Source organism: Uloborus diversus, chromosome 1 (genome assembly GCF_026930045.1).
Source record: "Uloborus diversus isolate 005 chromosome 1, Udiv.v.3.1, whole genome shotgun sequence".
In the NCBI taxonomy this organism is placed as follows: domain Eukaryota; kingdom Metazoa; phylum Arthropoda; class Arachnida; order Araneae; family Uloboridae; genus Uloborus; species Uloborus diversus.
In genome coordinates this window covers 216,078,490-216,103,858 of record NC_072731.1, presented here as the reverse complement: position 1 = coordinate 216,103,858, position 25,369 = coordinate 216,078,490, and the positions used below count along the sequence as shown (strand labels likewise).

At 31.6% G+C, this 25,369-nt stretch overlaps 1 protein-coding gene across 2 annotated transcripts in view; it reads left to right on the top strand.

Moving 5' to 3' along the window:
* LOC129234162 (uncharacterized) overlaps positions 1–25,120 on the top strand; it is an 80,308-nt gene extending 55,188 nt beyond the window's left edge. For both annotated transcript variants that reach the window (XM_054868077.1, XM_054868076.1), the window contains exons 2-3: positions 10,723–11,002; positions 24,502–25,120. In XM_054868077.1, coding sequence (XP_054724052.1) covers positions 10,822–11,002; positions 24,502–24,890 — 570 coding nt within the window. In that variant the 5' untranslated portion in view covers positions 10,723–10,821 and the 3' untranslated portion in view covers positions 24,891–25,120. The remainder of the gene's footprint in view (positions 1–10,722; positions 11,003–24,501) is intronic.
* The last annotated feature ends 249 nt before the right edge of the window (positions 25,121–25,369 follow it).

The following is a 25,369-nucleotide window of genomic DNA, read 5'->3' as shown; positions in this document are numbered from 1 at the left end:
TTTTTACTTTGGAGTCATGAAATTTTCTTTCTCTCGTCAATTTTAACTCTTTTGATGCTGATTTTTACTATGGCACCATTTAGTGGTGAAAGTTACTATTAGAGATTACAAAAACATGGCTGCTAAAAATAGATTCATAGAAATTAGCAGTGTCCCAAGGTACAACACTTTCCCCTAATTCTTATTTAATGCCGTCGAAAAATTTCTTCGTTATCCAATTTTCAATTACCTACCTATGTTTTTTTTTTTTTTTTTTTTGCTTTGCTTTGCTTTTTGTTTTTTTCCGGAAAAGTTTAAAATATGCGATTTCAACTGCAGAATTCTCTGAGCTGGAAAACAGTTGTAAAAAGGCTATGCTCACGTAAACTGTTTTTAAAATGCAAAACTCTAAGTGAAACTTTTTAATATTAGTATAATCTACTCAAATTAAATTGTTATTTTTTGGACGTTCGCTGCAAATTATTTAAAATCTCGTATACACACTTTTATTCAAGAACTCCAACGTTGTAGCTTTATTGTTCAGCACGGAACATTTCAAAAGTTAAATTCAAAGTTCCTACTTCTACATAAATGTTTCACTGGCATCTAAAGGAAAACACTTTCCAGATTTTGCCTACTCGATTAAATATACATCATAAAACTTTGCACTAAACTTGATGTTCATCAGAAAGGCGCTAAACTGATGAAAAAAAATCATGCTATGTAACTTTTAGCAACTTAATTTTGCTCGCTGGCAGCAAAAATTAATTTCTTCCATGTCTACACATTTTGGATTGAAGGAAAATCTGTTAGGAAAAGAATTTTTCAAAAATAAATCATCAAAGCGTGATTATTGTAGGAGCGAAAATAATACAAAAAACATAATTAAAATGCCTCATCGGCATTTTAAAAAGCAGTTGCGGTGCTTTTGAAAAAGTTGCCATACCTGAAAGAAACAGCAGATTGCACCGAATAGACAATAAAGCGTACTTAAAGGAGCAATATAGTGCCCCGCCAAACCAAAAAAAAAAGTACGAGTTATCTAAAGATGAAGGTAAGACAGACAGACAGACAAGACTAAAATATTTTCTTCAGTTCAAAATGCTATTTTTGTTTATTAGCTGCGTTGCTCGGTCTACCTCGAAAGTAAAAGTTGCGTCAAGTGACGCATAGTTTAACAATCAGGCTTAAGTAAAATAAAATAATAATAATGCAAAATTCCCCGTCAACCTGTAGAAAAGAGAAATTTTACGACTAAACATTTAAATTTAGACCATTTTGGATTTTTTTAATTCCATAAATCTAGTCGTTGTTATTAATAGGCATCATCAAATCGTTTCACGGATTTTCTAGCGATAGCACCCCTATGTGAGTTCCTGAGCATCAAAGGACCGACGTGCCAAATTTGGCAACGATCCGACGTAAACTGCAGATTTATATTCGGAACAGAAAACTATTTTTCAGAAACCTGTACCTGCTTTCTAAGTTCTACAACTATAATTTCTTATTTATATCAGGAAGTCTTGTTGAACATTTTAAATAGAAAAGGAGGTCAAGAAACCAAGACTTCAAATAAATTAATGACTCAAATTTTAATGTATGAAAAAAGAGACAAAACAAAAACACTTTTAGAGAGCGATAATGATAAGCAACAACGAGGAAAAAATGTGACTGAGTAAAAAATAAGAAATGAGAACATCAAATAGCACACATTGCAATTAACAGATTTTTTTTTACTCAAATTTGTGTCTCCTTTCTAAGTTTTACAATTATAATTTCTTATTTATACTAGAAAGTCTCATTGAACATTTTAAGCAGAAAAGAAGGTCAAGAAACCACGACTTCAAATAAATTAAGTGCAGAAAACTGCAATTTGTGCTATTTGACGTTGTTATTTCTTATTTTTTACTTTTTATGCACAAAGATGTTTATTTAATTTAAATGTGGCTGGTATTGCAGCAACTTCCGCAAATTGAGAATCTCTTTCGATGAAACAGAAAGCATCCAACAACATGAACAACAAAATTTCACCAACACAAAAATTCAAAAATCAATAATTAGAATGAAAATATCTAGTAATGAGAAGCTTACAATAAGTGCCTCGGTCCGTCCTTAGCTCTTCTCTTAGTTTCAACGGACAAGGAAATAATTCAGTTTCAATTTAAAGCTTCTCCTTTGATTTTCTTTGTTCGTGATTTCTAAAAATCTAATAACATTTAACGAACCTTAGGGTCAAATGCAATAAGAAGTTTAGATCTTTTTTTAGATAACGAATTACATTTAAAGGAAGTGCCCCGTTGAGGATATTAAACATCCAAAATGATCTATTCTGATTCAGACTGCAGTAAAAAAAGATTCGCATGTGACAGTTAATTAATTTAATGAAACTTAACGCACGCGTTTTGAAAAACTGTATTTCTGTATCTCTTCGAATCTTTTAAATTAGTGTTTCATGCTTTATCGTATTCTGTAGTTTAATTTTTCACGGAACTTGTGTATTTTAAAATAATTGCAATTAAATTTGAGATGTGGAGGTGCAAAACTTTGCATTTTTGAGAAAAGCGTGAAAAATGTAAGGATAGTTAATTTCAATGGTTGTATATATTGATAACAGTTGTAAGCTATAGAAAATTTTAGATTTTAAAAGTGACGAAACACTACTAAAACTAGAAAAAAATTAAATAATCCAGAAGCATACTTAGATTAGCAAGGCAGAAAAAATCTAATTAAAATCGTGACTGTTTTGGGTGTTATAATCGAGTTTATTGTATCCATAATATCTAATATTAATAAATATTTTCGTTATTGTAAAAATTATGTCAGAATAATGTATTCACTTTTTTGTCAGTTTTGGTTAGAATCAAAATCATTAATACTTGCTTTGATTTTTATGAATGCAGAAACTTATAAATCATAGCTATTAGATATTGATGGTTAAAGACGTAGCACTCATGCATGAAGAACACAACTGAGCTGCTAACTAATGCTGCTGTTTGTCAATAAATGCAAAACTTTACTGTAAAAAAATTCCGAAACGTTACTGATTATTTCCGTGGAACGCTTTTTAATTTTACAGGTTTTATCTACTTTCGGAGAAAATCAAGTATCTATGTCAAAACGTTTCCTAAATTGTTACAGGTTGCACAAATGCAGACTTCTCACTGTTGTGAAAAATATTTTTAAGCTATCAGTATAAAGATTAACTGAGCGTATTTAATAAGCTTCTGGACGTTCTTAATAAGCCGATCTGGACGGGCCGTAAGCTTCTGCTCGATTACGGCCCGTCCAGATCGACTAAGCTCCTAATGAGAGCGAATAAGTCTCTGGATTCCGAAACTTTGCAAGAACTGCAGGCAAGTTAGATTCATAGTACTTGCTTGTAATTCGTTCTTAACTTTGACCACGTTAGAAATAATGCTTATGGAGCTTTCTTGGTAAATCAGGAAGCTGCCAAGCTATTATATTAAATCTGCTTAAATTTTCTCTGAAGGTTCCAGAGGTACGACTGGCTTTAACCGGAGATATTACTGAGTTTTTTTAGAAATAATCCAGGACAATTTCAGGAAGATTACTGAATTTTAGCGGAAAACATTTTTGTTTTTTTGCAAGATATGTTACTTGCAGAAATTGGACACATCAGCTGTTCATTACTTTAAAGGAACGTTTCTGCATTGTTTCTACAGTGTATTTAGAGAAATTAATAGTTAATTAATGCTTTATGTACCTCAATGTGTGCATTTTTAGTTTTTTTTTCTTTTTTAAGCCCAAAAGTATACGTTTCTATAGTATATCCTCTCAACCACTCATTAACAAAAGCTAATAAATACAGTGCTATTACACGTTTACAAAGTTCCTCCCAACTTATGTACATTTACTGATAACTCTTCCTAACTATTTACTTAACTTTTACTTTGTTCAGTTTAAAAATAAATACAATTTTTTATTACCATCATAGAAACTCTTACTATTCATTTTCCCAATAAGCTTTTTCTTTTCTGCCGGAAGAAAAATTCCTTTGTTAATATTTTCTTCTCCGCCAATAATTCACCCTAACATTTAGGTTTTGTGGCTTATTCAGTCCAAGAAACGAACGATTGTTGTAAGAATATATTTCCAGATTACATATAAAGAGAAAATACAGAAACAGTATTTATGATCATCGGTTGAAAAAGTATGCTCTTTTCTGTTGGTCATCCGAAATTTAATAGTTCAAAGTAGCATCAATCATTCCGTAAACCTAGGGCTGCTTTGGTAATGATTTATTTGCGAAAGCAACTTAGCATTGATTGAATACCAGTTTCCTATATTTGACACTTTTAAAGAATTATGCTACGAATAAGAATCCAACAAAATGCGATATTGCTACAGCTATCGTACAGAAGTTCACTTTTGGGGGGTAAAAACAGCATTGCGAATAAAACTATAAGAGCGGAGTAAGATGTTTCGGCCGTTCCATTAAGCTATTTTTAAAATAACATTTTTCTATGAAGAGGTCTTTCTTTGGTATAACGTAAAAAATAAAAGGAATAAAAAAGAAGCAAAATTATATAATGCAGAGTAACCTTTTTTGAACCACTGTGAAAGCTAATTTATTTCAAATATCAACTTTGTAGACCTCCTTGCATATGACCAGTTTATGTAAAAATTTTATGTATAATGAAGCATTTGAATAGTACAAGAACTGGAAAACGCTATTCAATGTAAGATTTATACATTTTAGTATGGAATACGGATTAGTTAAAACCTGTAGAAATCTGGTACAAAATATCGTTGCAGCTTCGCAATATTCATGTTTAGTTGATAAGCACTGGAGGTTGCTTGGATATTACATTGAATTATCCTCGTAAAGTGTAAATGCTACTTTAATATAAAGTTTATGAACGTCTATTGCACTTAAAACCGTTCAGAAATTTGTTAATTTTGCACTCTATGTAAAATATACGGAAGCTATAAATCAACTTATAGAGTTACTTGATTTGGTTCATTACGATCATGCCGCGCTGTTCAGTACTATCATGCCGTGACCTTTTGTGTGTCTTCTTTTTTTCTATAAGGTACTAAACAATTTAATTGACTTCTCTGATATTGTTAATTCGATACAACTTGCTGTCCCAAATAGGAGTCTTAGGAGTCGTTCATGTTTTAAAAATATTTTTACCAGATTTAACTACGTTAATAATTTTTGTCTTTTTAAATTTTACGAACATTTCAACATTTGTTGTTGAGATTTAGATAGTTTAACCATGTCATTTTGCAATTTTTAGTCCAGATGTTTGAATATTTTAAATGCATAATTTATTTTAATTGCTGTTTTTATATTTTTTTCGCCACTGTAATTGGCTTTTCTCTGCAGTAGGCAATACATTTAATAAATATTAATCAATAACACGCAAGGGAATGGCAAATCAAAATTGGGCTTCAAAAAGGAACTCAATGAAAACACATACATATATTTCTGTAATATATTACTTAATAAGAAATTTGTTTCAGCGGCATATTCTCAGTGCTTTTAAACCCGTACTGGCGCTTTGTAAATGAGCTCCGTAATACGAGCTTTGTAAAACTACATCCAAGCCAGATGTTATGCTATCTGAATCATACTAACCTAGAGTAATAAAAATATGTTTTTATGTGTGTGAGTTTTGTTTAACAAGGTGTCTTTGTTTGAAAATTTGACAAAAAAGTTTAATGTAAAGCTCTTTGTGAATAGTAAAATGAGGCAATGTAAATTATAGTAAAGTTGGGTGATTTGAACAGAAAATCTTTTAGCTTAAATAAATAGATTTTAATGCGTAGTCTAAGCAAATGTTTTCATTATTTCATTTTCTTAAAAAGTCTAAAACTTTGTACTAAAATATGAGCAATAAAATGAGTCAACGTAAATAAAAATACGAATAAAAGCTATAAAATGAGAGTTAAAAATTTAGAAAACAGTCGTTTTGAGGCTGATATAACGAGTTTCTTCATGTGCATGAAAGGAAAGGTTCACGATAACCTAAAATAGGGGAAGTGAGCAAATGAACATTCGTTTGGGATATAGTGAACTTCCCCATTAATACTAATGAAGAACTCGTTCCGTCAGCCTCAAAAAGACTGTTTGCCGAATTTTTAACCGTCATTTTATCACTTTTATTCGTATTTTTATTCATGTTGATTCATTTTATTGTTCAGATTTTAGTACAAAGTTTTCGACTGATTTTGTAAGGCTATTAAGGGAAACAAAAACTGAAAACGTTACCTTTATACTAAAAACTATTTATTTACTTTTCAAAGGTGTTTTCATAAACCGGCTGGTGGCGTGATGGTTAGGCGCTGGCCTTCTACGCCACCCAGGTTCTGACCTGGGTGGCCAGTCGGTGGATTTTCGAGTTGCAGAAAATCTTCAGCGCCCATATCGTATGATTATGCGGCATGTAAAAGATCCCTTGGGTATTCGTTTGGCTTAGAATATCCCTCGGCTAAATTAAATTCCTGGTGAAATTTCTCATCAAATGAGAGCCCAGGTATCTTCAACTGGTGGAAACTGGGCGTCAAAAACACTACTGTGTCATGCATCAGCGCCTTAATGGTGACACACGAAAGACTGATGCATTGTTGGGGAGCGCACTATAGGTCTGGTTATGACCCAGGCGCCTCTTGAGGTGGGTCTCTTATACAGCCCCATTGGAAAAGAAAAATAAGAAGGTGTTTTCATTTAAATTGCTCAACTTATCTTTTAAAAGGAACAAAGTTCTCGACGTTTCGAAAAACAAATCGTATGACAAAGTATGCTTGACGTTACATGCTGTTGGTTATTCTGTAGGACACGAATACTTCATCGTTATTCTTCCATTCATTTGCTCACTTTTGCAAGAGCCAGTTAGGAGTGTTAGTAATTATTCATGATAGTTAACAAGCTTTAGTTTTAAAAAAAATTGTTCCCACACACTATAGTATAATTTTATAAAAAGTAACAAATTTAATTTTCGCTTAAAATTCAAAAACTCATAGAATGTAGTCAAAAAACTTTTTTTTCTCTATTTTGAACTCATTACAGTAACCAAAAGTTAAGTTGTCGGAAGAACTAATAACATTGCAAGTGGTATTGGCATTTTTAAACAGAAACATAATGAATGAAAAGTCATTTACAGGAAGCTCAGCAGAAAATTTTACTTTTCCGATTTTGAATGAATTGTTTGACATGTTTTGCTGGTTCAGCTTTTAGTTTTCAAACAAAACGATTAAAAATGAAAACATTCACTTTACATCCAGCTTGGGTAAAACTAATAGGAATACAGAATAAATAAGTTACCTAAGCATCGTAATTCGATTGTTTAAGTAAATGTATTAAATCGTTTTTTAAAGCGTAAAATGTGTGCGATTTAAGAATGATTTCTCTAGTATAAAGAAAAACTTTTCTTTCACTTTTAAAAATATAAAAATATTGTTGATTTTGTTTTTAAAAGTTGAACTCCTTTTCATATTACGATTCTCTAGAAGTATGTAGATTGATCAAAAAACTCCATATAAATAAATACTTCAGTGTTTCCCTTCTGAAAATCGGATTTCAGCTATTTTTTTGTTTATTACAGAAATTTGTGTTACATTTCGCTAATGTTTTTTCAATCACAAGTCTTTTATAACTGCAAATTCATGACAATTGAAATGTTTGCTTCTTTTATGAATTTTTCCTTATTTAAATTTAAAGAAGCGAAATCCAAAAAATTAGAAGTACCATACTTGTCCTAAAAGTTTTTGAGAGTCTTGTTTTGAGGAGAAAGTATTTTATTGTCTTACATTAAAATAAAGTGACACAATTAAAAATAAAACAAAAGTTTTTTTTCCTTTTTTTGTGTCTCAGGAAATGTTCAGATGGACACTTCAAATCAAGACAATTTTCTAACTTTAAAATACCTGGCTACTTTGAAATATTACAATAGTATTCGTCAACATTTCGTGAAAAATATATATCAGCATTCGCAAGCAATCATATATGTTATCATCCAAGCAATTGAAATGTCAATAAACAAAACCACTTCATTTAGTTGTCATAAAATTGAATAGTTGCTTCCATTACAAAAAGAAGAGCATATACATAGTTACTTGCTATTCAAAACAATATCTGTACCAATGAAATTAGCCAGAAAACAAACGCTTCGTGGGTAAAGCCACGACAATTCAGTTTTTCGTTTGCTTTGTCTGTAATTTGATTTCCACAGGAGAAAGTGTTTTTGTCCCTGGAATCTTTAATTCATGTGCATGACTTCATATGCCAATACGTAAAACATTTTTTTAGATTCTATTCCATTGACGTTTAATAATTTTGAGCGGTCGTATTTTCGAAGGAATTCCAAACTCTATAAAACATATAAAATAAAAATAAGCTTACTATTAAATGAATAAAAACTGCACCAAATATTTGTAAGTCTCAACTAATATTTAAAATGCTAATAACAAGAACTTTATGTAATAACATAAATTATTTTTTACTTACAACAAAATATTACAGGATGAGAATTAGTTTTTGAAAATTGCTTGCCTTATATGCTTTGATTTTCGGAGATAAATTTTTCCTCACTGGAATAGACTACATGTGTTACTACATGCTTAAAATATTCCCTGATAAGTGAGGCTAAAGATTGAGTAAAAACTTCCCCATTTCACTTTGCCCCACATTCCCCTACTATTCTGAAAATATAAAAAGCTTTTCTTGCCTTAGAAATCACGTTTTTAGTTTGATTTCTTAAGCAAAAAAAAAATGTTCTTACTTGTTGTGAAATGAAATCTAGAATTGTTACGTGTAGGGTAAAATGTATGCTTTTCCGTAGATTGACCTTCACGGCGATTTTACTTGTCAGCAATTTTGTTCACGAAATTTCGTCATCGATGAGCAAAAATTTTTAAAAGCCTAAGTACAGTAAAACCTGTGAAGTTGACCACTCTTGTAAGTTGACCTCTTTTTTCAGGCACGGAATTAGCCCTTATCATATAAATCAACCTCTGTAAGTTGACCACCTGTTTAAGTCGACCACTAAATTAGTGCACCGCAGGCGGTCAACTTACATTGGTTTCACTGTATTCCTTATCATTCAGAAAAAATTTTCACCTGCAACTCACGCTTTCTAACGAAAACATAAACATATTATCGTGTTCAACGAAAAACATATTTGTGTATTTTAAAAGATAGGTTAACTTTAAGCTCGATCTCATTATTTAACTCAAATAATTCACGAGCTTCAATTTTTATTTTCAAATAACTTGTAGGGCGGAATCATTATTAAAATTTCATCCTAAGTCGATTAATACTTTCACATTCCCCACAGTCATTAGATAAACAAAATTTCATTTCAGATATTCCCGCTTCTTTATTAAAAACATAACTCTAAAGTCAGCAACACGTTCGAAATGATTTTACATTCACAAAACTTTCGATCTGTTTAATTCGGAGCTCCAGAGAATTTCTAACAAATGAGCGGAATTATTGAAACTCTTGTTAAAGTTTAATTTCCAAACAAATTACACAGTTCAAACATCCAATAATATTTCAAAGTAGTAACTGGCAATAAGTAAGTTGTGATGACTTCGGCAGGTTAAAATGTAGCTAAAACATTTCTAATTCTTAATCGCGAGATAAAGTACACATTCAAACGGATGGAAAGATTCTTTAGATATGATCAAATATTCATTCAATTGAAGTCGGAGAATTTCACGTTACTTTGCTTTTAAGTTCGTTTTATTTACAGTGGGAATTGGCGAGTTCCAAATGCTCACTAAAGCCAGTGAGTGATGTAAACGCAAAAATAAAATATGATGTTTTCGGGTTATAAATTTTAATATTTACTTTGCTTGAAAGAAGGATTGGTACGGCTTTTAAAATGCGTATTACTTGACTGTAATGCATTTTCTTTTAAAATTTTTCGTTCTATGGAAAAATGAATTTTAGATGTTCTTTACAGTAACATGATATCGTTATTTTCATGAGTTAGTTAGTTTAAACAATCCATTTTCTATATTCAAGAAAGAAGAGTGCTATAAGACCTATAATATCTAAAAAAAGTTGCAGAATTAATGCTGAAAGAACTTTTTGAAAACCACTAACAAACAAAGAAATAATTTAAATACATTACTAAATGCAGATTATAATTTTTTTAACAAATTTACTAGAGTTAATGAAAACATCCCTCATCCCAGTTCCTCAGCATCTGTATTGCGCGTTGATTATTTTTCTACGCAACTACACACTGCAGAAATAAAACGTTTAGTTCCGTGCATGAAAACAACAATAAAGTCAACCTTAATAAAGCAACGAGAAGAAAAAGGCAAAGATATTGCATACGTGTTTCAGAGTTGCTAAGAACCTCATTTTCAATACAGGAAAAATGTCGAGATATACCATTATAACTCCAGACCGTGTCCAATGGCCATATACACACACAAACGAAAAGGAATTTTTGTCAATAAAACTCAAATAGGGTGAGAAAAACTTTTTATTAAGATAATAGCTTTTGAAATATTTACAGCACTTTTCACAAAAGATACTATTTAATAGCACTCGCAAAAACTAACGATATTGCATCTTAAAAGGATGCGCCATACTTGGCTTCATTTTTGAAACGAAGTCTTACCGATGACTTCAGTTCTATTCAATTGAATATTTTCTGAAACACTGTGATTTAAAGAGAGAAAAAAATATTTTTAAAATTATTGTGTAATCTCACATTCTAAGCATGTTCTAGATTTAAATGCCGTCTACTATCGTTTCAGGATTATCTGTTGAAGGTACATCAGCCGTCCTACCGAAATTTCACCACTGTCAAGACTACTTTCGCGCTCACAGACTTCATTGCCATCTTTCCATCCAACATGGGGTTCCTGGTTCGGCTGATATGCTGCATGGCATGCATGCACGTAGCGTACTTGTATCCATTGCAGGACGATGTCGGCAGCCTGTTCAGCGACAAGATGAGCTTGGCAAAGAAAGACCCTTTCTACCCATTCAAAGAATCAATACTATCGTCTCTGGGCCTCTTTGAAAACCCAAAAGGTGAGCTTCTTTGCTTCTTTTCATTAATCCAGCGTGGTTATATGAGGCAGTGAGAAATAGAGAGATGTAAGTACAGACATTAAGAATTTGGATATAACAAGTACAAGTGGTAGGAGAACCTCTCCTCTGTTTTGGGAAGAGATAGTGCTTGTAGCCCTGGTAGATGTTGCTATACAGCATGATTTAGAAATACTTTTCAATGAAAGTCTACCTAGGGCCGCAACTTTAAACGCGTTTTACTCTAAACTTGAAAATGTCCACTTACATCCTTTTGCTTCTCACTGCCTCATATGGTGTCGTCCACAAATGCTGTCACGCATTGAGGAGGGTGGGTTTATTCATCGTGACAAGGGGGTTACAAGAAGTGTGACATCCCGCATTCTTTTAATATGAATATGTATATGACAAATAGCATGAATGTGACAGGGGTCGAGAGGTACGGTGAAGTGTGACACTTCGTCACAAAGCGGAGAAGGGTGTCAAAAGTGGTGAAAAAAAAGTGTGACATCATTTGTGGAAAGCCTCCATACTAGTTTTGAAAACTGAAAACGGAAAAATATTTTGTTTCAAGTTGCAGTGACCTCGTAAGGGAACGTTTACAAATAATGTCAAATTTGTAGGGGGAAGTGATTTCTTGAAATTGTGTGTTTGTGACAAGGGGAAGTGAGGGGGTAACATGAAGTGTGCCATCATACATTGTTTTAATAAGAATATGCGTAAGAAAAACAGCGTGATGTATGACAACGGGAGGATAGGGGGTTAGGTGAAGTGTGGCAATTCGTGACACACATGGAAGGGGATTCAAATTTACTGCAAATAGTGAGACATAATTTTTGGACAGCACCTATACTAATTTTAAAAATTGAGAACGCATACAAACCTTTATTCTGTACATGAGACGTGCTGTGTGCTGAGTAAATGTGTCGCAAGTACAAATTTTGATCTTAAATATATTAAGCGAAACACACAAATCTCTAGTTGTCGTAAGCCATGAATGCAGCAGTAATGCACCATGATTTTACATCTACACTTTAGTTTTTGAACAATTGTTAACTGTTCGTGCCAATGTTCGCAATTTTCACCAACACAAAAAAACTACTTCATAGTTTTGATGAATTGCAAATAATTTCAATAAACTACGCCACATTCTAATAAACTTCTACTTTTATGACCATTGTACCTTTAGAAGTTTCAATCTTGCTTTTTCCAAGCAGTTTACTTGATTTTGGAAGAAAGTTAAAAATTGCGGGAAAAAAAGATATCGGTTATTTCAAAGTTTCCTATCGCAAGCTGATAAGAATCTTCTAAATATGTAACAAAATTACCACACTTATCTTGAAGATATTAGTGCTTGACCTGTACATTTATTTTACACGGGTGAAAGTTCTTTGCTATCTGTACATAACCTTGACCCATACTAGAGGTAACTGAACGGATAATGATAATTTAAGAGTATTTTCCGCCACAAAATACACATTAAAAGATCTGTGTTACAGTTAGTAAAGTTTGTCAGCAGCTTAAAAAACCTCTTTAAATTTTCAAATCGGATAAATAAATATTTTAGAAGTATTTTTTTTTCATATTTGGATATATAATGTTGGTTACATCCATTTATTTGGTACAGAGTTCGATGCTGAAATGCCTGCAGATTTCCTAAATGAAAATTGACTCCAAAATTTTTTATTACCTCTGTTCATTTCCTTTTGAACTAGAGCGCGACCTTGCAGCTACGAAGTAACTCCGGTTGCAGCCTAAGAATTCTATTATATTCATTTGGCGCGGTTACGAAGGGAATGCGATGAATCTGCTCAATTCTGGGTTAATGGAGTTTTGATAACATTCGTTTACATTGCAGCCAGCAGTTGAACTACATGAATTCCAAACCATCTGGTAAGGGGTAGGTCAGAAATTATGCTTGCAATGAGACGCTTATTTCTCTCTCTATGCATATTTTTCTTGTCGTGGCTTGTACATACCTGCAATAAGCAGGCTTTTTGATCAGATACATGGGCTCATTATAAGTCAATAAAAAGATTTAAAATGCGCAGCCTTTGTCTTAGAGTTTTGCACAAAATCACTGGTCCCCATGTCGTATGATTATGCGGCATGTAAAATATCTCTTGGGTATTCGTTTGGCTTTGAGTGCCTTCTGCAAAATTAAATCCCTATTGAAGTTTTGCATCAAAGAAAGCCCAGGTTTCACCTTCATCTGGTGGAAACTGGGCGTCAAAACTATCTTTGCCATTGACATCCTTGCCTTAATGTATGCACATGAATGACTGGAGGTAATATTCGGGGATCGCACAAGATTTGAAAAAGGCTAAAAAGTCCTAGGCAACACCATTAAAAAAAAAGAAAAATGTTTTAAAGTTGCAAAACTTTTTTTTTTTTTAATTTCTATTATTTAAGATAAGAAAAAGAATTTACGAATGATGCATGTGCAATGGTTTAAAAACATAAGAAACGTATCCTTTAAAAGGAATAACAAATAGTCAAGTAGTTATTATTTCATCGAATAACTAAATAAGGCTAACGTTTAACTCTTGCATTTACAAGGGATGTCATAATTTTTAAAATATCTGGGACAAAGTTTATTACATTATGATTTATTCCTTGTTGCTTATAAGAGAAAGACAGGAGTTAAAAGCGAATACACTCCCTAGTTTATAACTAAACTACAGGGCTGCGGAGTTGGAAGAAAAATGGTCGACTCCGACGCCTGGATTTTGAAACGTTCTACTCCGACTCCGACTCCTGGATTTTGAAACGTTCGACTTCGACTCCGACTCCAACTCCAACTCTGTTTTTTTTTCTCTAAAATTCCTCCCTCATGGGAAGGGGGAAAACCCTTGAACAAATATTGAAATATTAATTCCTTTTTGTGAAATTTTCGCGTAGTATTTTACTGTAAACCTAAGACGCATACAAGCTAGAAATTCAATTTGAAATTCAAATTATCCAATAGTTGCACTTTGAAAAGTGAGATTACTTAAGAATCCCATTTTTTTTTTAAATAAAAAGGATTAATTTGCTCCCCTGTAATGTGAAGCAAATAGATGTTGATCTAATCCTGTGCTTTCATTTTCTTTTAAATCTGTAACTTGGATGAAAAAAAAATTTGAAAGGGGGCGTTCTCCCCCATCCCCTCTAGGGTACTACCCATATGGTGGGTGACACCTCAACTTAATTTCAGAGTTTATAAAAATATAAATACTTTAATTCTAAAAAATGTCCCGAATAATAAATCTTAAATTTCATCTCAAAAATTTCAACGAAAATATTTCACTATATTACGGGTAGATGTCGGGTACATGTACGTCTGGAGCAAACTTTATGCAAAATGTGACGGTATATAGCTTCGTACGAATAGCTTTTACTGCGTATACCTACATTTCTTTGCTCAATTTTTAATTTCAGTTTTATTGGCAACTTTAGAATTAATCTTAAAATGTGAAGATTTTAAAATTAACTGCAATTATTGAGTGTTGTAGTAACCAATTAACTACATACTGATTTTATTTTATACTTTTTAGTGACATCCAATCTTATAGATTAGTCTTTAGATTTAAAAAAACGTCTATATTTTAACGGATTTTTTGGATTCCCGCTTTTGTACCAACACTTATTTGAATTTACAAAGTACCCTCAGAAGTTTCCCGACTTGCTCAAGCGATACATACATTCCTTTTACTATTTTATAACTGAGATCGAGGTAAAAAATACATTTTTTTTATTTGAAAGTGATTACCTAGAAAATATTAGGCTACAAAACTGTTTTCTGACAGTTGCTATCCAGTTAAATAAAGTTAAACAAGCTAACTTGGGGACGGCGCACGTAGCTGTTCCAGAAAGTTCGATAAACAATCAAGCCAGCTGCTTGCCACAATGACAGGTATTTTCTTATTAGTAGGCATTTATACATGTAATCAAACTAATTGGTAGTCAATTTTTTTTAATGCAAGGAGAGCCAGTGAAAATTAAAGAAAAAAAAGAAGCCCGGAGTCGGAGTAGGAGCCGGCATGTTTTCGAACAACTCCGACTCCACAGTCCTGCTAAACTAGGCCCTTTTTTCTTATTTCAAAAAAAAAATCGCATCTGGTGCCCACTGCTTATTCCGAACAAAAAACATAACCAAACGAATTAACAAGAAATGCAAGAAATATTAATATTCCAACCACTCAAAAATTGTTTTATTACGTTCTTAGAAGTGACGATACTGTGCTTCGAAACGATATGAATCATTTAACATTCAAGTGTACATCAATTATTCCATGTAACGATTCAAATTTAATGCTCTGAGATTTGGACAAATCGTGATTTTTCAAAATTTGAATATTGTAAATAGTTAAAGTATAAATCATGTCTATTTTTGGTACTCCATAAAGCAATAATCCTCTCATAACGTTCAGCAATTCTCTAGTAACAAAGGTTCTTGAGAATATAATTAAAAATCAATGATAAGGTTTAATTGTTACAAATTCTACTTTCTTGACTAAAACATAATTTCATAAATAAGTGTTTATTCAGTTTTTAGATCAGCAATATGTATTTTGTTAAAATACATTTTTTTTTCTTTTCTGAAAGAAGGATTTGTAGCGTATTGTTTTCTAAGAAAACAAATAATTCTGCATCTCCATTTGTTCAAATCATTTTATGCACTTTTAATATCCGTAAAAAGATAAAACCCATTTTATGTAACTGCAGACATATGGTAAAGATCTCTCGAAAACTTTTTCAGACATATACGTTTGACTATGAAAGTAAACTTAAGTAAATTTGCATAGAATCCATTTTGCTACTTAAGGTTTTGCACTTTTTAAAATCGGATGAAACTTAACAGATAATTTTGAGACGCGTGGGAAGTTTTAATTAAGCAGATTAGACTAATTAAAAGTATTTATTAAAATTTAAATTGAGCATTAAAATTATCTTTTATATTACACTATATAGTAATTGAATAAAGAGACAATTTAGATAAAAAGTATACACCAATTTCTTTTCTGATGAATAAACGATTTAAGTTTTAATATGTGCTTAAAACTAAGTGACTATGTAAAATATTAAATTAAAATATTTCTTACTTTATGTACATTATACCTACTCAATTTTGAAATTTGATATTAAAAGGCATTTTTATCGTAATGTAGTTGTTTCATATTTTATTTTCCCAATGATAGGTATCGAAAAACAGCTTCAGTTCGAAAGCTTTCATCAAAAAAACATTGGAGAGACAGAATTTTCTTTAAAATTTAACAACTTACAGTTTGAAAGAATGATCATGATATCGTTTTCATAATAAATTTTCTTTATACATGAAAGAGACATATTTGGTTTTCAGATTTTTTTTAAGCTGTATTTTTGATAGTTGAAATGCGAGTAATTTGGAGCCCAAGCCAACTGAAAATGAGAGAAAGACAGCTAATCTTACGAAGTCAGAGTTCTCATATGATAAATTAGGTTCCTTTAGTTACGGGAGAACTTCTTTCATTCTACTTTTACACCGAGGGTTCCCAACCTACGGGCCGCATGCCACATCCGACTCACGAAAACAATTTGCCCGGCTCATGGAAAGCTTACAATTTTTTTTTTTTAATTAATACGTATTTCCTTTTAATCATTTTTTTGAGAAAATAAACCCCAAAGAACCTCAAAACCCATCACTGAAAACTTAATTAAAAAGAAAAATTAAAAAAAACCTTAAGTGCGAAAAGGGGGAGGGGGAGCGTTAACTGGACCATCCAAATTGAAATATTGTTGAATTGTTGGTCCACCTCACCTCCAAATATTTACAATGTAGTCCTTGAGGAAAAAGAGTTAGAGACCCCTGTTCTATAAATCTAACCTTTCTGATAAAGTTAGTCGAAAGAAACCGATTAAATCTGGATTTGTAGAAGGTTTGAATGTCTCCGCAGAACCTGGTATTAAAATGCTTTTGCAGTTCAAAATAGAATGAAACTCGATTGTAACAGAAAACTGATTATTGGAGATCATTGGAAAGTTTTAAAGCTGAATTATCAAGCGAAAGAAGATTTGTATAATTTTTGGATCAAAAGTTATTGAGGAAGACAAAAAGACCGACATATTAAACTACACACATTTTTGCCGTCTCTCTTGTAAACTTTTTTAAAATTTATCATGTTTTAATATTTATCGAATAAAGCTTTTTTCTTCTTCCTTGTGAAAGATTATATAAGATACTAGGACTTTTTAAATCAATTACATTCTTGTTATGTAACATTAGAGTTGTTACATGACAAGGATGTAAGTACGTATTTTATACATCACTTATTACATACAACTTATTTTGTATACATCATATTTTCCACAAAAAAAAAGAAAGGAAAACGGAATTGTCTGCAAATCTTTTTTCGATAATTTTATCAGTTTGCGATTGCATGTTTGACTCATATCTTACATGTAGCATATGTTTCACATTGCCTATTCACTGATGAAGTAATTTCTTGTAATTCAAAACAACATTTAATATTTTTTTAATACCTACTTTCCCGCCAACCTGCAAATCAATAACAGTAAGTAATCAATTTAGCAACAATATTTATTAGCATTTGCTTATAAACTTCACGCGTGGGATATTTTGCGTAGTGAAAATTTCCTTCTAGAAATTAAAAACTATAGCTTCTATTTCTTACATGTTTGAATATAAGGAAATAGTATGTATCATAATGTAACATAATGTAAAGTATCAACTTTCAAAAAAAAAAAACATTTTAAGTTCAATTTGTTTTTATATAAAGGTGCTACTTTACATATGGTGCAGAATGGTTTCTTGTAATCAAATATACCAAAACTAAACGCCAAAATTTAAAATTTCGGGAATGAAATGCAATTATCTTTTAACTTTAAAGGGAAAAAAAAGTAAAAACGAAAGTGTGGTATAATTCCAGCAGTTTTCCAGGTTAAAAGTAAAAATTATTGACTTTTTCTCTTTCCAAAACATTCTAAAATAATTTTTTTTAAAAAAATTCGACCTTTTTAGTTTATTACTCATTTATTTTTGCAAGAAACATCGTGAAGTAACGATCCTCTTAGAATTTAGTACACAAAAAGTTTCAATAAAATTATTTGGCACATATTTAGACTGCAAACAACGAAGTAATTGATTTTCCGTGCCTTTTAGAAATATCCTTTGTTGCATTTGAAATAAAATTTTGAAGTAACGTTTTCTTTGCTAAGAGTGTATGTTTTTCCCTTTCATATCGAGTTCTCTTACTCACACAATTTTTAAAGGTTTTTCTTATAAAATGAACCCTTGAAATGAGTATAATTTTCTCATTAAAGATATTTTCTATCATCAAATCTCAAATTGATTAGTTTATAAAGTACTTAATCCATTTGCGTAAATGAGTTTTTACTTGTATAAATGCGTTTTGTTCCCAGAATTGTAAACCTTGGGTTTTTAATTTTTTTGCAATTGAGTTTAAGAAAAGCAGAAAAAGTTCTGAGCTTGAGACGCGACGTAGTCACAAAAGAAGCAAGCTTATTTTATTATATTAAAGAAGTTTACCCTGTCTAGCTGCAGTCCAGTCCCTGAGAGAAGAACCCTGTCTAACTTTTCCTAACCAGGCATTGCCGTGATGATAAATTCAAAACCCTATAATTAAAGAAATTACAAAATTGAAATCAGGATATATAAAGTTTTGAATTTTCAACGGTGCAATTGAAATGTCATAAGCTTTTCACAATTAATCAAATGCATGCTGCTGAAAGTTTAGTATTTCACACACACATACGTAAACAGTTCATTTCGAGAAATAAAAACTCTTTTGAATAAAAACTTTATTTTGTGCGGAGTCGTTTTCTTAGACGGTGTAGTTTGTGTAAAATAAAGATTACACAAAAACTTTTTAAGTCTGCATAAATGTTTGAAATTTGAATAAATTTCTCTAAAAGTGAATCAACTCTGGATCAAACGATCATTAAGTGGGGTCTTGTAAAAGATTTAAATTTATTCTCCAGACTACTTGGATGTGATTAATTATTTTCAGTTGATCGCTTTAAGAAGTAAAATAATTTTTAAAAAGGAGCAAGAATGCTTGTATATGCATGACTACTTAATTAGTTTAACTTCATAAGTATATTTTTATGCATTTTTATACATAAAACAAACTTTTATTTATGAATGCATTATCTTGTAATAGTAGAAGAAACTAAACACCGCATGAACTGGAATGCAACAACCAACACAAAGTTGACTAACAAATCGAGGGGCTTATTCCGGCACCCACATGGAATCCTTCTGCTTCGGATTGACTTCGTAAATCTTCCCTCAATTGTCGTAGCACAGAAATTCTGCAAAAGAAGATGGTTTGTGGAGCGAGTTATGACGTTAAATCGAAGCGGACTGCAACCGCTTTTTTCGGGAATGCGGTCCATAGACTCGTTAAACTTACTTCGCAAGCTAAAACATTGGATAAGTTCACAAATATTACTTAAACGGAATTGTAAAAGCCCATTTAGTATCTTTCAGTGACACTATAATGCCTAAAGGAAGTTCATGTAAAATCTCAAATAATGGTACAAAAAAAATTAAGTATTAAAATACAGCTCATGTGCGAGAGGATTACGTGGTCAATTTAGTATATTATTATGTATTAAATAATAATGATAATCTCTTTTGTGCTGTAAACTCTCTGACTTTTATCACAAATCAACAACAAACAACGTGTATGTCCTTTATGATTACTCTAATGATTTAAAAACTACTTTTGTAGTTTCTATTGTATTTGTTAAGTGTTCGTTAACTCAGAAACTTCTTTTACAAATAAATGTTACACAATCATGTAAATGACACTTTTGAGGAAAACTTTCTTCTTGATAAACATTTTCTAACTAAAATAGCTGCCAGGTTTTTAAAAAATCCCTCATTTGTAGCTAAGAATTCTTTTTTCGAAAATAATATTTAGCACTCGTTTCAGTCTCCTTAACTATTACTTTGCTATTCCTTATCAACATGAATAGCGTATGTTCTAAATTGGAAGAAACCCCCTTGTTTCGAATTTTCTTTAAAATCAATACCAAACAGCTGCATGAACAATCACATTAGTACATAACGAAACTGCTTAAAAACTCTCTTACGTCTTACTGTTTAATTTAACTATTTTCTTTACGTATCAAACTGTTAGTAAATGCCACCTATCACAAAATCGCGCACTATTGCAACGAACTTTATCAACTTTTAAATATTAATGACGAAGGGTGATAACATCATCTCTTAAAACCACTTAAGCACGTTCCAAAAAAAGAACGTTTTGTTGTCCGACGATACCATGAGACTCATCTGAACATAATTATCCGATTCTTTAATATTCCGAGAAATTTCTCCAAGCCTTCGAAGTACGTTTTACAATTTTTCCTTTAAATAACCACATTCTGGAGCACAAATGATAACGGTGAAAATGGGATGACAAATATCATTTATCTAGGGAAAAAAATCTTCAATATTACAGCAAAAGAATAACCAGTTAAAGTAAATGTTTGCTTTTCCTTTTCATTGTCTTCTTCGTTTTGCAAGATATTCGATAATTGAATAATCAAGTTTTTGATTATCGATAGAAAAATGACCAATAAGAAGAATATAGGAATAAATGGATATTTGATTGTCTTAAATATGCAATATTTCGACAAGAAATTTAAATGCTTCTTAAATAGTTTCTTCGGCGGAAAACTACAACTAGGCAACTACAAATTTGTAAAAAATAAAATGTTTCACTTTTGTTGAAAATTTTTGTTGGAAAAAAGACAAATGCTTCTAACAGAGGTGCCCCGATAGGAGGTCACGGAAGGTCACTGTGACCAACCAAAAATTTTATTATTCGGCAAATTTTGTCAGACGATTCAGCAAAATTATCATCATTCGGCGAAACTTGGAGTACCACTCGACAAAATTATCATCATTCGGCAAAATTTGAAGATCTATTTGGCTAATTGAGAACTCCCCCTTCCCAAAAATTTGAGTTCAGGGAGCCCCTGGCTTCTAATTGAACAACATTTAGGATTGGTAGTTCAATAATATTTAAATCAAATCTTCACATTTCCAAAAAATCTCGGAAAAACGTTAGTATATTGAGTTTTCTTCGAAACAGTATGAAAAAGATTGAATTGTAGTTACAACTTGTAGCTTTCACTCCACGATTTTTTTGGAAAATTTCCTACATTTTGTAGTACGTAATACCAACCTCTTCTCTGAAGTTAGACTTTTTCTGTCGATATGAAGGTAAAAGTTCTGCATGAAACGAAATAATGAAGTGAAAACATCGTCATAAATTGGCGATCACTCGTAGTGTCTTGCTTCATCTTCGCGTGGACAAAACGTCTAGTCACACGTCTAAATCAATTACTATGCCTTTTGACCAGAAAGATTCGAAAAAAGGAATCAGTGCATCTTAATACCAAAATCTAATGTTCAACTAAAAATTAAAAGAAAAGGAAAACGACTCTAAGAGCCCATCTCAAATTAAGGAGAATCTCTTTTGCCATTTTTGTTTTAGATAACATAGGAAACCACGAAGGTTCACGAAAAGAAAAAGATAATAGCAAAGCTAGTCGCAAAAGCAAAATGAAGAGGAAAACTTAAAATTCTTTTCAAAAGCTTTGCTCTGCCTCAAAATTTATCACAAGTATTTTATTTGTTACCAAATAGAAAATTACCACAGATAAGCATTTGAAATCATTGTGCTCTCTCCGATTATGTGCCAACAAGCAAATTGGTATCAATGGCAAAAAGAACCTAAAACTTATTTCAAATTTACAACTTAGAAGTTCTATAAAAATTTCATCATGTTCAATAAAGTGTTGCTTTTAATTGGTACCAATATTTTAAGCATGCAAGATAGTTTTCACTAACAAAACTGCGAAAGAATGTTTATTTGGCTTTTAGATTAAACTTGGTATGTAGCTAAGCACACTTCCCATCAAGTCACCCTTTGAACAAACAAAAAAAAAAGCATTATCAATACCGGTTCATTCGTTTAGGGGCTGCGATGCCACAGACCTTTTTTCGTCGGGAGGTAAAAAGAAAAGAAAAACAAAAGCATATAAAAGCTGTAAAATGAAAAAAAAAATGTGATCTTCTATTTAGCTATTAAATAAGTTTGTATAAGGTTGGAATAGTTTAGCGTGTGAATTTAAATTTGGTGCTGAATATTAACTCTCTTAACTACTTATTTATTTTTAATAACTCTTCAAATATTTCCTTCTCATAAACATTTAATATTTACTACAGGTAAATAAGACACAAGTTGTGCACATAACTTTTTCTCTCATTCATGAAATATATGTAATATATGTAAATAATAAATAATATGTTATATATAAGTAATTTTAATTTACCACTATACTCGAACGACATTACTGCCATTTTCCTTTTAGTTATTTAGGAATTTCATATGTAAACAAAGCTCTAAGCTATGTAAAGGATATGGCTTTAAAAGTCAAATGTCGTTTCCTCTGTAATGTAAGAAATGAAAAAATATTTTTTTTTTTTTGAACAAAATGATACTCATTTATTTATTTATTTATTTTTTCACATCAAAGGAACATTTTAATATCAAATAGCTTGATTTTCTTTGCAACGCATTATAAATTATGAGAACTTTAAAATCTCGAAGTACTTTTGTTAAATTTAAACCAGTTCTTTTCATTTCTGTAGATTAATTGTATATTGTCAAGTAGTGAAATTCATTAAATAAAGATTTAAATAAATTATTCGAATGTTCTAAAAGTATGCAAGTAATTGGAACAGACATTTCTTTTCTGGTAAAAAAAAAATGATTAAAAATTGAACAGAGAATTTATTGCTTGCAATCTTTATTCTAATAATCTATTTTTATGAATGATTTTTAGCTATTATTTATTGAAACACTTTTGAATACTGAATTATTAATCAAGCAAGATTTTACAAGAGCGCGACTACTTTAAAATTCGAAGTTAAAGCTTTTAAGTCACCATATTCATATGATTCATAAATATATGTTTTATTGATGTTTAGTTTCTACGAGTAGTTTTACCGATGGTACTTATTTGTTATTTATTTGAAAATTATTGTTTTTCAAATGATGCAGAATGCTGCTGCTTTTTATATAGGTTACACATTAAGTTCTTTAAGTAAGTTGGTGCTTATTAACAATTTTTTAAGAAAACATAGTATTCCGGGAAAAACTCGGTAACTAGTGAATGTGTCACTACTTCCTGAAAATTAGTTATTAAATTTATTTACTACAATTGGTGCTTTGGAATTTCGAAAATTAAACAGACTGTTCCAATATGATTTTTTTTTTTTTTTTTTGCATTCTATGTGATATAAATTTTAAACTATGGTTTTATTTCTTTACTACGTTCAAAAATGAGTCACCCAAAATCATATCCTTTATTTAAATTACTTTTAAGACAAATGTCCAAACATGTAATAAATGTTGAAGATTGGCCGAAGGAGACTGTGGGACACTTTTGTGTGGATCAAAGGTGAAGAACGAGCTGGTGATACAATTAAAACTGAAAGAACACATTGGTTTCTTTAAGCTATTTATACCATACTAGTTGCGTTGTCCATGTTTACCTTGAAAATAAAAATTGTGTCAAGTGACGTATATTCAACAATCAGGCTTAAATAAAAGAAAAAAAAACATGATGCAAAATTTCCCTTCCAAACAATGACGACAGACATTAAAATACTTTTATGAAATTTAAATGAGAAAGATATATTTGAAATGCGTAACCAGGGAAACGCAAAATAAAATGGTTAAGAAACGTTTTATACAAATTAATTTTCCCAATATTGGATATTTTAATGTGATTCAATGATTAACTCTCTAAATATCGCCAATAGTGGCCAAAATGAAACAAGATTTTTAAAAAAACCGCCAAACTTGTCGCCAAGTTGGTGGAAAACTTGGTAACTAAAAGCATGGCGGTATATCGCCAAGTGTTTGCCAAGTTATAACACCACTTGAGTTTGCATTGAAATTAACAATGATTTCCCCCCCAAAAAAGGTGTAAAAGACCCGCTTTGGACCATCAGAACGCAACCAAAAGAGGAGGAGCACAACTAAAACCCACCAGGAGTCTACGTACCAAATTTCAACTTTCTAGGACATACCTTTTTCGAGTTACGCGACATACATACATACGGACGTCACGAGAAAAGTCGTTGTAATTAACTCGTCGAATGTCAAAATGGATATTTCGTGTGTCTATACGTTCTTAGGCATATATCCACGTGTGGTCGGGTTGAAAAAAAAACTCAATATTCATTTGGGGGCAAGCAAAATGGAAGTTAAGGCCGATTTTTGAGTGCAAATTATTTCGCGAATACAATACTTCCTTTTTTGTAAAATCGTTCTGGAAACACGTTTTCGGAAATTTACAGAGCAAAATGGAAATTAAGGCCGATTTTCGGGAGAAATTTTTTTTGCGCGAATACAATACTTCCTTTACTTTGTAAAAGGAGGTAATTACTGATTTTTTTCCTCCTTTTTTCTTAGGGGGAACTCAAAGTCAGAGAAAGAAGGCTGTCGATTCCACTTTCATTCGCTTCGGCCGGAGTTCTTCCGCGAAGCAGGACTCATCCGCTGAGGGCTCCCTGGAGAAGCCACCTTTCCCTCAAGTGATGATCCCCGATCAGCAGGTCAAGCCATCTCCCGAACTGTCGAGTCTGCTCAGGATGCAGCCACCGCGTCTCCTCTTCAGATGTCGCATCGGCAACAGCCGGGAACTGCTCCAGGCTCTGATGAACGAAAACGAATGCTTACGTGGCTATCCCAAAGTCAAAAGGGAAAACGTTAACGATACCTTCATAAGATTCGGTAAACGCGAAGTGCGCCCTGAAGAAGAATTCGAAACGCCTCCAAATTCGAAAGAAGTCGCGAGATAAGTCGTCGGAAATTCCCCTCGTTCATGTTCCCCAACCCTTACCATCGTTTTTTTTTACTCCCACTCTCTTGTGAAATAATTTTATTTACATAGAACGAATTTTCGTTTTATTTTATCGGGAGTAAAAACTGCTCATGATGAGAAAATTTCCAGTCGTCATTGTTTAGCTACCTGGTTCATTGAAAGTATGGTTCAATATAATGCCTAATTAATCATATATATTTATAAATATATATATATAAACATACATATATTAACAAAAAAAATTATATAAAATTAATATATTATTGGTTTATTCACAGGCAAAATGTATATTTATACTAACATTAATTTCGATGCTAATATATCTTGTATATATTCACATTCCTATTAGCATACACGTATGATACGATGTATATACTTTTTTAAAATTATATAGTTTTATTTATTTACATTTTTCATTTTGTATATATTTTCATCTTATGTATGTTCACTAATTAA